This window comes from Penicillium brevicompactum (genome assembly GCF_028827555.1).
Source record: "Penicillium brevicompactum strain IBT 35665 chromosome Unknown utg000003l_segment0_segment0, whole genome shotgun sequence".
Lineage (NCBI taxonomy): Eukaryota > Fungi > Ascomycota > Eurotiomycetes > Eurotiales > Aspergillaceae > Penicillium > Penicillium brevicompactum.
The window spans coordinates 4109-16282 of NW_026623206.1; the positions used below are offsets into that span (position 1 = coordinate 4109).

At 38.9% G+C, this 12174-nt stretch overlaps 1 protein-coding gene across 1 annotated transcript; it reads left to right on the top strand.

The window, feature by feature from the left end:
* Positions 1-10901: 10901 nt before the first annotated feature.
* On the top strand, positions 10902-11897 carry N7506_003893 (uncharacterized protein; the record flags this gene model as incomplete). The annotated part of the gene is made up of 1 exon (XM_056953188.1): positions 10902-11897. The coding sequence occupies one exon, from the start codon at positions 10902-10904 to the stop codon at positions 11895-11897; it is 996 nt and encodes a 331-aa protein (XP_056812077.1).
* Between the last annotated feature and the right edge of the window lie 277 nt (positions 11898-12174).

The following is a 12174-nucleotide window of genomic DNA, read 5'->3' on the forward strand; positions in this document are numbered from 1 at the left end:
TAGGTTTATTGGAGATTTGAAATCTAGTATAAAAGATAACAAATCTATAGAGGATAATCTTATTAATATCTTGAATTCTTTATCCCTTATATTAGAAACACTTTCCATAGATAAGCCTTCTATTAAATCCAAGTTAACTATTAAAAGAGAAAGTCGGATAATATCACAAGAATTAATCCTAGAGATTAAAACTCAAGTTTTTCACAAATCTCTAGAGCTAATAGAGATTACAACTTAACTTTGGATTTCTTAAATACCCAATCTTGTCCAGGCTTATTATCAATATAGAATATTCTCGACACTAAAAGTAGAAGATATTACTAACACGATAAAAGACTAGAAAAAAACCTACTAAGATATTATCACAAAATTCGTTATACTAATTAAATACATTTTACAAGTGACTAGAAACTGGGGTGGTAGTTCTATTATTAACTATGATCTCTTAAAAGACAAACTCGTGATTAAGAATAATAAGAGAAAGAAGATGCTTCTGGAAGATCTTTTTTCTTAATGGGAAATACCCATCCCCGCCAATATCACCAAGAAAACCTCTATACATGATCTAGAAATTACTTAAAAACAGCCTAATACTCGGAGATCTACTACAACACTTGACTAGGATAAAGTCCTTTTAAATGGTATTAAAGCAGAGCTAGCTAAACTTCAACCTTTTACTATATCCACTCTTATAAACAAACTAGAATTATAGAGCTCTCATTAGAAATAGCGAAATTGATTTACTGTTTTGATTGGACTATATCTTATTAGATTTCTTATTTTGGTGAGGTCTGTTTTCTACTTAGTTAAATTTATGGAAGAGTATAATAGGTATATTATGATATATGATGTTTTTATGTATGTTTTCGACAGAATGTTGATATTGATTGCTATGGTCGATATGATTGTGTATCTCCCCACGGAGTATTTGGGACATGGTAAGGCTGGAACCAGATAGGATAATATATCCATGGATTGCAGTGGGTGTGGTTGCTGTAGTATAGAATGTGGTATAATATTGGGACTTTTACTTGTTAGAAAGTTTCGAATTCAGCTTTTTTTCTATGGTGAGTGGGCTATAGGCACTATCTAAGTGAATTGAATCCTAGATCCCATTATCTGTCAGACTGGCGCGGTTTGTCTGGTGACTCAATGCTTCGAGTATGTGCGGCAAGCAAGGCTGGTAAATATCGTGTAGGTACAGGTTAGTTTGCTACTAATCCTAATACGAATATTGAGGTGTTTAGAACTGACTGAGAAGCAAAACGTGAGTGTTTCGAGGGAAGTACTGCTTTGTGATTTAACTCTTAATACTATTAATCACATGATATATTTGTACTGTAGTAATTTGTCTATCTATACTTACGACAGGTTTGGAACAAGCGGGGTTAGGTAGTAATGTATATAGGGCATATATGAATAAAAGAAGGAATTTATCAACGCATGAAGTAAACGCCAGAAACTTCAAGTAATTCTGGCTTGCTTATATATATAGCTTTCTCGTTTGCTAAATTGAAAAGACTTTTGTTCTTCTTTTGGTGCCCAATTATGGTGAAGAAAAAAGGTAAGATTTTAGTTTTCTCGACTAAGGATCTAGAACCTGACCCCCGCCCCCCCCCCATCCAACAAACAAAACAAGAAGGATCAGGAAACTATCTTTACTCTTATTGCTAGGTGAGAGTTGAATAGTCGGGTTAAGATTTTATAGCGTTTTATTATTAACGTTAAATAAGCTTGTATCTTAACTTAAGTTATAGTGATTTGATAATAATGTGTAAGGGTGAGGTTTTCTCGGTTTATAGACTTGTCGTGTGTCCAAGATTAATGTATTTTCACCGGGCTTTTTATGGTGGGTTCAAGGTGAAACAAATCAGACCTTTAAGCTTCTCGTGAAGTGAGTCTGACAAGCGATATTCGCTTTTAGGAAACCAAAGGGCAGATTTATTTAGACGAAAGAAGCCTAATTCTTATTGAGAAAGTATTAGAATTTCTGTATACTAGAGATTATACCTTCGAATATCTTGCAATAATATCGATATATCTTGGCATAGAGGATGCTAAACTATAAGAGATAAATATAAAGGTTCAAAATAAGCTAGTGCTAGACTCATTATCTGAAGGATCTAATATGTATAATCATACCACAAAAATAACGGAGCTTTTCAATAAAGCCGTTGTGACGGCTATAAATACTATAGAGAATCTGGTGGATAGATTAACGGTAGAAAATAAACTAGCCCCAATTAACAAAAACCCTACAAAGGGACTATTTGAATAAGATATTGAATTAGAGATAATCGTCGATAAATTAGCTAACTATCATCCATGCTACTTTTATATACACATATATAGCAAAGTAGATTACTTTATAATCAGTGATTTAAAAACCAAAGCAAAGATACAATTTCTTATATCATTTATGGACAATCCTAAAAGAATAACCTTTACAAATACAATTAGGGAACTTTATTCAACATATATCAACTATTAGCAGCTAAGGCAACTTGCTATTGAAGTGATAATAGACAACTTGCCAAAGCTTCAAAAAGGGTTATTTCCAGTACTTGATTCCAGACTTATGAAGGCAGTTCCCGACTTTACTCTTAATCTATACCAAGCGACACTAGACAAGTATATGGGTGTTCTACCCACTACTTTGTTCTCTATATATCCTGAATTCAAGGTACACCCAGCCAGGGTAAATCTATCAGATTGGTCATACCAAGCTATTTCGAGATAAGATAGTGAATTTACTTAGAGAAGGTGGCTAGGGTATCATAATTTCGAATGAACTCATGTTATTGTTCGCGAGGGGTCGAGGTTAATAAAATCATCATCATCATCACTGTAAATGATCAGCGTACCTATGCTTAGATCTAAAATTGCATAAAAGGAAAGAAAATAAGGTTTCCGGATTAAGCGATACATAAACAAGCCAGCTGTGCTGGTTCTCTCTTGGCGGGGTTGGTCAAAGAAAAGAATTTAATATTAGCTATTATCGAAGCGAAAAAACGGCAACATGCGCTTCTTGAACAGATTTTGTACAGAAATGGAGATGGCTGGTCAAGTCAATTGATGATTTTATTACGTGAAGCATTTGGTTGAGAACTACAATAATAAACAGGCTTGGCAGGGAGTGGAGGGTACATTCGACGAAATGAACAATCTGGTCAACCGATTTTTCAGGTTAGAAAGTTGTTTGCATTTGTTCTTTTCTTTTAAACAATCAAAGCCCTACGATCCCAATGATGACTAGATGAATGAAATTTGAGGGCAGGACCTGTTGAATGGCCTTATTAATAATGGTTGACCAGAAATCATTTGGTTAATAAACCAATTTAATTATCACCCCCAGCGTTTTCTTGTGTAAATCTTATTCTTTCACCCTAAAATTAAATTGAATCATTGCTCTTAATTGGTGTAAGTAGCCAATATTTTTGTGTTGATCTTGATAATCTTTTAAGATTGATCACTCAGATTAAGAAAGTTATCATCTCCCCCTCTTTCTTTTTTAAACAAATTATACACACATTCTAGTTCGCAAGACCAACCATCCACACAGGCAATCAATAGAAGGAAATGTCAAGTTTTCCATCCTATTTTCGGCCATATACAAGAGAATCAACAACCCTTTTACATATTTAGCGATATAAAGACGAGTCCCAAGTATATAAAGATAGCAAAAACAAATCAACTAGAGTACAGACCAACGCTACTTAGGAACCCCCTACTCTAATTCAATTCAATACAAGATCATAGCTATATTTACCCTTTTCACATTCATGATCTCAATGTTTTTCGACGTTACAATATAGGCTATTCCAACTCCTACCATACGTGAGACTATGTCCACACATGTAATTTCTCCACTACACTTTACGTGCATACTTTGCTTACATGCTTTAGAAACTTTCCACTCCACTACTACTCAATGCCTAGAAAGTACCAAATTATGCCAGTGAACACGATACTTGGACAGACTTTACATTCACGCATCCTTTTATTAGACAAAATATATCAAACCATATCATTGCTCACAGCTTTCAACTTAGTCGCACACTTAAAAACCAGGAACAGCTAGACATCTCCATAACCAACAACATTACGACTTGATATCCAGCAGACTACAACTCCTCCCATATTCAATCCTCATACACCAATTTCCTACAGACCTACTATACTATGAATAGAAGTACCATATACCACAATACACCACCATTTACATGTCATCAATTATAGAACAACCCAGGGCAATCGATAAACTAAATCTTTAAATACTCTCCATACAACAAACTTCATTTCCGAAACAAATATCCAAGATATTCTATACACTTGGCTCAAGCACATCAGGAATCATAATGTATACTCAAGATAATAAGAAAAGAAAAGATAAACAGAGATAATTATAGGCCCCACCATCTACTTATACCTCAATTATAACTCCCTTAATCGCATTACCCCCTTCTAAAAACTCACTCAGCCCCTATAAGAGGCATTAATATCATCAAAATAGTCATCCTGATATTCGTCATTCAACACTACACGAATTTCCAAATAGTCCTGGTTTTCCCAGTTATTCTTTAAGAAACTCCTAGATCTTCTACGGCACATTATATACATTACCATCTAGGTACCATACATTACAATATCAATTTTTTGCACTATGACAAGCTAGATATAGTCAGTTTTCGTCAGAACACATTACATTCACCTCTCGTCATCGTATCAACACAAACAAGGGCTTTTTCCAACTAAGTTCTTTTTCAAAAAAAGATACCTCAAGCGAATTTTGCAAATATAAGCTCTCATTTCATACATTAGCTATACCAATAAGCCTATCGCTAGGTCCAAGTAGTGACATTATGACATTGCAGGCAGCGATTTGATAAAGAGCATATTTCTATTATTTTAAAAGAATAAATTCAAGAAAGCGAAGCTAACACAAGTTTAAAAACGTAATTTATTCACTATGATTAACAGTTTACTTCTTTGCGCCAGAGGGCCACAACAATATTTCCAGCCATCTCCAAATCTTGCTCTATGATTACATAAGAGACAGGGTAGTAAAAATACTAAGATAATTAACCTTTATATCCAATGGTTAATACCTAACAACATACTAATTGTGATTCAAAAAAGCCCCAAAATCCTGATACATCCACTAATAGGATAAACACCTAACCCATCTCCCATAATCGTATTCCCAAACAGACATCTACTTCACACATCCTACTAGACTTCGGCAGAACCCATTTTGGGTCGGAGTCTCCGACCCAAAACCCAACCCATTGGGTTTTGGGTTCCGCCCTCTATAACCCAACCCAACCCAAAACCCAATGGGTTAAACCCAATAACCCAATAATAACCCATTTGAACCCATTTTTGCATAAAAGATAGGTCTTGGCGTTCATAACAATGCTAAGTCATTCAAATAAATTACTGTTTTTTACAGCTGTTCTGGTTTGTTCATCAAATATTGCTACATTATCACAATATTAAGTTGGAAAATTTATGTAATTACCCTGAATTTGAAGCTAATAGGCTTTGTATTATATTGATTACTGATAAAAATTCACATTAATCGTAGTATAGTGGTGTTCTATTAATTTAAGCATTTATTGACTGTGGACTGTTGAAAATATATATTTGTGGTAGAGGGGAGTATGTATATATTATAGGATAACTATGAATGTAAATAGAAATATCTTATTCTTATTTGATTTTATATACAATTGATATTATATTAAAGCTATATTTCTCTTCTCTTATATTTAACTTATTATATGTGCTCCGAATTATATTTTCTGACCGCGGTCAGAAAATCACTTCTGGGAGGTAGGTGTATATGTCATTATTTCTGACCGCGGTCAGAAAAGCCCTTCTAGGGGGGTGTAGGTGTATATATTATTATCTCTGACCGCGGTTAGAAAAGTTCTTCTGGGAGGGTAAATGAAACATTTTTGAGGGATCTTCTGGGGGAGTGGGTTATGAATGGGTCCTCTTGGGTTTTAATGGGTTATGAATGGGTTCTCTTGGGTTTCGATGGGTTATGAATGGGTTCTCTTGGGTTTTGATGGGTCCTGTTGGGTCCTGTTGGGTTCTCTTGGGTTAGACCCATTTAAATAGAGCTTATATAGCCAATCAAACAACATTATAGCTTATACCTTTTGATCTATCTACTTTACTATAGGACTAAGGTGTTTACTGTTCATATACCCTTCTCTTGTAAGTATATACTCTCTCTGCCTTTCCCCCTTACCTCTATAGTATTCCCCTTTTCGGTCGCAATGTCCCAAAGCCAGCATTCTGACTTTTTACCTACTCTTTACGATGCGGATACAGATAACCTTAGCTATCTTATACCCTCTTCTCGAGTTCCAACCCCATCTGGTAGCCAGCTCACAATTGAGCCTTTTGATGCTATTGATACTGACTTCCTTCGGCCCTCCAACCTTCTACCAATTCCACACTCTCTTACTCGCGTTGGCCCCGATCGGAGAAAGGCATATGTGCTTTATGACAATATGGCATATGAAGAATGGGTTGAGTGGTGGCTACAAACCGACTATGGGCAGAAAAGCAAGATTTCCTGGGATTCAAATCGCAATTCAAACATATGGAGCAACTTCGACCAAGTTGCCTATACCAAAGATGGTGCGCCAAAGGTGATGTGTAAGCGCTGCTCAAAGATCCTAGAGCATCCCCATTCTCCATCACCTAGCGGAAAGGGCTATCATGGTACATCAACAATGTTGAAGCATTTAAAGACAGCAGGCTGTCGCAAAGCTCAACAGGGAGGTAAAGGAGAAATTACCCAGTTCCTTCAAAAAGTAGTATCTCCTTACCTCTTTATTTAGTTATCCGATTTCCCTAACACTCCTGGATACATAGGATCACGGCTTACCAGAGGCTCCTTTTTCACAATCGGCATGGGAAGAGCATCTTCTCCAATTTCTCACCCTCAATCGACTTCCATTCCACCTCATCGAACATCCAACATTTCACAAGCTATTCCGATTAGCCCGCTCTGCACCATCTCTCCCTCCGATACCCTCTGCTACCACAATACGTCGTCGTTTACGTGATATGATCATAGAACGACAGAAATCTATCCTCCAAACACTACCCAACGACGCAAAAATCTCGATCGCATTAGATTGCTGGACTTCTCCATATAACCAGGCGTTCATGGCTATCACTGGCTATTTTGTTGACAGTAACTGGGTATACCAAGAGGTTCTACTTGGATTTAAACCACTTTATGGCTCCCATACCGGTTTAAATTTAAGTGGTGTACTCCTTGAAACTCTAGTTGAGCACAAGATCCAGGATCGGGTATTTGGAGTCACAACTGATAATGCAACCAACAACAAGACAATGGTTGAGGCTATTCAGCAGGCGCTCTCTAGCGATGTGACAGTAATCCGAATACCCTGTCTTGCCCATGTTATCCAGCTTTGTTTGAACCAGCTCCTTGATCGTTTAAAGGCCATCCCTCTAAATGAGAATGCAGAAACAAAGTGGACTGACCAGAAGTCATCTGCAGCAAAGGCAAATGCTCAGCACCAGACACAGAGGATCTCATACACCTTAAACAAGGTCCGTTATCTTGCTGTGTATATCCATGCAAGTCCGCAACGCCAGGCGGCCTTTCTCCGACTTCAAGAAAAGGGATCCCAGCTTGTTCCAATCCAGGACGTAAGGACTCGGTGGAATTCTACCTTCTTGATGCTTCGTCGTGCAAAGAGACTACGTAGTTTCTTCCAGCCCTTCTGTGAGGAGTATGACTGTGAGGAGATGTTGCTTGATACTCAAGAATGGCGTCAAATTGACTATCTTCTACAAATCACTCGGCCATTCTTTGACTACACAACAGAGCTCTCGAAGACAAAGGAGGTCACCACACATCTTGTCTTTAAGATTTACAATGCCCTCTTTGATCACTTTTTTGAAGCAGAGGCGCTGCTTAAACGCAAGCGTGTTCCATGGAAATCAGACATGCTCAAAGCACTCATAGCTGGTCGCTTGAAACTTGATGAGTACTACTCTCAAACCGACAATCTCAAAGGACATATCTATGCAGTTGGGACAATGCTGGCACCTGACAGCAGATTTCAGTTCTTTCAATCTGATAATTGGGAGCCTCACTGGCGTGATACCTACCGGAAATCATTCCAGGAATTATTGATTCCGTATCAAGAGCGCCTTACAATAAATCAAGGATCGACTAATACTCCAACAATAGCATCATCTAGTTCTAGACTGAACATGATGCTAAAGAGTAACAAGATATCCGCAAAACCAGCTGGTGATGAGATGACTCAATATCTCGATAGTGGTATGTTTATGATCTATTTCTTCCCTATATAGGATAATACTAATATATTTATACTACTAGATCTAATTGATATTGAACCTCTTCAATTCTGGCGTGAGAACCAATCTCGTTTCCCTGCGATCGCGTTACTTGCTCGCGATATTCTCTCTATTCCAGCAACTGGTGCTGGTGTCGAACGGCTCTTCAATACTGCTCGGGATGTTTGTCACTACCGCCGTGGTCGTCTGAAGTCCGAAACAATCGAGGAGCTTATGTTGTTTCTATGTGCAACAAGATTCAATATTAAGGATGCTGAGGCAAAGCAGCTTGAGCAGTTCTTTACACTAGCTGAGATTGAGTCAGCGAAGGAGCAGAACGATGAATATATAGAGGATGCTGAGCTTGACCTGATTAGTGATAATGAAGAGGAAGAAGGAGTAGATAATAGACTGCGAGAGACATCTCCTCATTTAATAGATATAGATATAGAGGTGACAGAGCCAGAGTTACCAGAGACTGCAACTCAGAGACGGGCCTCAGGGAGGAAGCGTAAGAGCAGGGCAGATGATGATTTTGAGCAATATTAGAGAAATACATCCTGGTTCAATTATTTGATTTATTCTCCATTTTTTCTAGAAGAGCGCTGTAAGTAAAATACTCAATATTACAAGCAAAAAATGCATTAATTATGCAGTTATACGCTAGAAGTCTGTTTGTCTGGTTTACACTATATTGGGGCCCCAATGGGTTACCCAATGGGTTTTGGGTTATGAGCTATAACCCAAAACCCATCGTTGGGTCGAAGCAATGGACCCAAAACCCATTTTGGGTTGGGTTGGGTTGGGTTGGGTCCGGGTTAGAGTGGGTTGTGCCGAAGTCTACATCCTACTATATTCACACACTTTCTTCATCAAATTAGATTTACAACGACATTGTTTTTATCACATTAATTTTCTCTTCAAAAAGGATCGCTACAAAGAGTTTATTACCACCATAATACCTCAAGATATGTCTTGACATTGTGGTTGTGAATTAAAGGAAATTTAAGCAAGGAAGAGACAAAGAAACGGACTATTCTATAATCTTGGCCTCTCTAATAGCAATTAATATTCTAAAAAATCAGATATCGTTAATTCGAAAAGAAATATAATAAAGGTTTTTGAGAGAATTGAACACTAATACAGTCCAACTGCTAATTGAGGATTTAAAAAACTACGTCCGTCAAATAATACGTAGACCATTTTTTAACAATATTTAAAGACAGGGTAGAGGCATCCCCTATTTAAACATCACCATACCACAGTATATTAGAAGCTTGATAAATTAAGCAAGAGTTTCATACTTGATTAGCTCATAATGAATCAATATAGAAAACCATCGACTTTGTAAGGCTGATTTTCAATTTTCTAAAAGATACACCAATCCAATACTATACAAAAAGTGCAATAAATGTACTCTCTAACATATATAAAGCCGGGAAGCTTGAAACCTCCTTATGCTTATTCCCGATACAAACATTTGTCTTTTCAGATACCAATTACAGTACATTTCGAAATCAGCTATACATACCTCCAAACTCTTTCATCTTGATTCAGAGAAACTAATTCCAACAGGCGCTAGGCCAGCTTGAATCACCGCCACATAACTATAGCAGAACTATTACTATAATAATTGTATTTCTAGAAATGAGTCATCGTCACAGTACCGTAAAATCACATGGAACCACTTAGAAATGTTTTTCAGAGCGCCAGCTAGCTTCCCATATACAACACAATCATCGTTTTCACCCGCCAGTCATAGTACAACAAACTATGCAAACGTCATAGAAGAACTAAACCTGGTAAGAGAGAGCTGTTCCGTCTATATCCATAGATTTTGCTACTGTATCTTCTACACTTCTCACCCGTTAACAGTCTCAATCTTATCCTGGTCCTCGCAGCTAATATACTTTACAACGATCGTGTGTGTTATGGGAAATAAACCCGCTTTGCCTCGATGATGCAATGCGTTTTACGGAGCCAGATCCATGGGGACACCACTCGAATTGCGCAGAAACTCAACATATATCTGGTGATAAGATTGATACCCCGATAGATTGTTTGGGTATAGTACAGTAGCGACCGCTTTCGCCTTCCATGTCGAATATGTAGAGAAGCTGTTTCAAACCCTAATCATGTGATCCGCTAATCCAGATATGGGTAGTATGTAATTGATCCGTTTTGTAGCTGACCAGGTAATCTATACCACAGCCTTAAAATACAAGTATGAAATATACAGTCATTTACCCCGATCTTTCAGGCTGGAAGATTCCATGCAAACCCTGCAAACATAACAGTCGTTGAATGGGCAATCTGTCAACAATCCCTCTTTGTATCTTCAGTCTCATTACTGCAGAGCACCTGGGGGTTTTCTACCTGTTTGTCCGGGACCAGGTTGCTGTGTTGACTCGGCGTACGGTAAGCCTATTTGTAATCCCCGCCACTGTCCCTCATGATGCCATCCTTTCGGATCTTATTGGACGCCAGAGATGTTTGCTAATCGCTTCCGGTTCAATCTGCTTAGGCTCCCCTCCCCCACTTCGACGATGGCCATTAGCATTTGTAGCGGCGATGCTTATCAACCCCGAACATGGGACGAAGATTCACAATATGCCCCCACGCCTGGTCACTTTAGTCGAACGCCATCCGTATTTTCTACTAGCCCTGCCCCGGTTTGTGTCACCGATCCGGTCCAATCAGACCAGCTTAGTTTCCTCCCACTTGCCGAATGGGATGAAGACATCGACTATGACGAGCTATCTCCGGGATATATCCGCTACGCGATTGCGTGGAAGCTTATGCTCAACCGTAAGAAGGTAGGCAGCGTGACCGAGAAGGGATTGGTTATATCTCCTCGCGATTATTGGGCCAAGGCTTTGAAACCAGCTGTTGAAGAAATGCTGCAAATGAAAAAGAAAAATGGCCAGCGAGTGCGATCTGAAGGCACAGCTGTCACTGTCAAAGCGGGCGACCGGTCTCAGCAAAATCTGGAACTATTTTGTGCTGCTACCATTGACTGGAAGTCGGTGGAGAAGCAGTTACGTAAATGGAGCAATTTAGTCCGCATGGGCAAAGCACTCACCATTGACTTTGTGTTTCATTATAGAGGCGACGATGAAGTGCCGCAGAAAGTCGAAAAGAGAGGCCGTGTGTCAGCAACAAGCAGAATGTTGGCAGAGCGCCGGAGATGCATTGATATTGAAGAAGATATAACTCAACGACCTGCAACTTGGGATCTTGTTTATGGCTTGATGAGATGTGATGTCCGGTCATGTCCACACAAGTGCGATTGGTGCTGGGAGGACCCTCAGGACAAGAAACACTATAAGCTACGGGCCCCACATCTGGAACGACTGATTGACTTCGTTGATGGTGGTGGCTGCCTAGACACCTATGATGATGTCCCTAACGATATCCGTCGAGACCTCATCCTGGAGAGTCAGAAAGGAAGGAAATCGAGAAAGACTGACGTGACAAACGGACCATCATATCCCTCGACCATCATTAATGTTCTGCCGGCAAAAAAGGCAGTACCCCGATAGTCAGTTCCTCTCTACACAATCCTTCATCTGATGAACACTTGATTATCCCTGGGCCTCGTGAAGTGGCTGTGAGAGATTATTGGCAATGGTTAGAATCACGCGCCACCGATGAGGCGTACAAAGCTGGTTTCCGCAAAATATGCCAAGTGACCTTGGAAAATCAGCTAGATCTTGAACTGATTCTTGAGGACCCAGACTCTAGCTTTTTCGTTGAGCGAGGGATTCAAATTGGAACAGCTCGTCGTTTCCTGCGCGATATCAACGAATGGGCTACTGT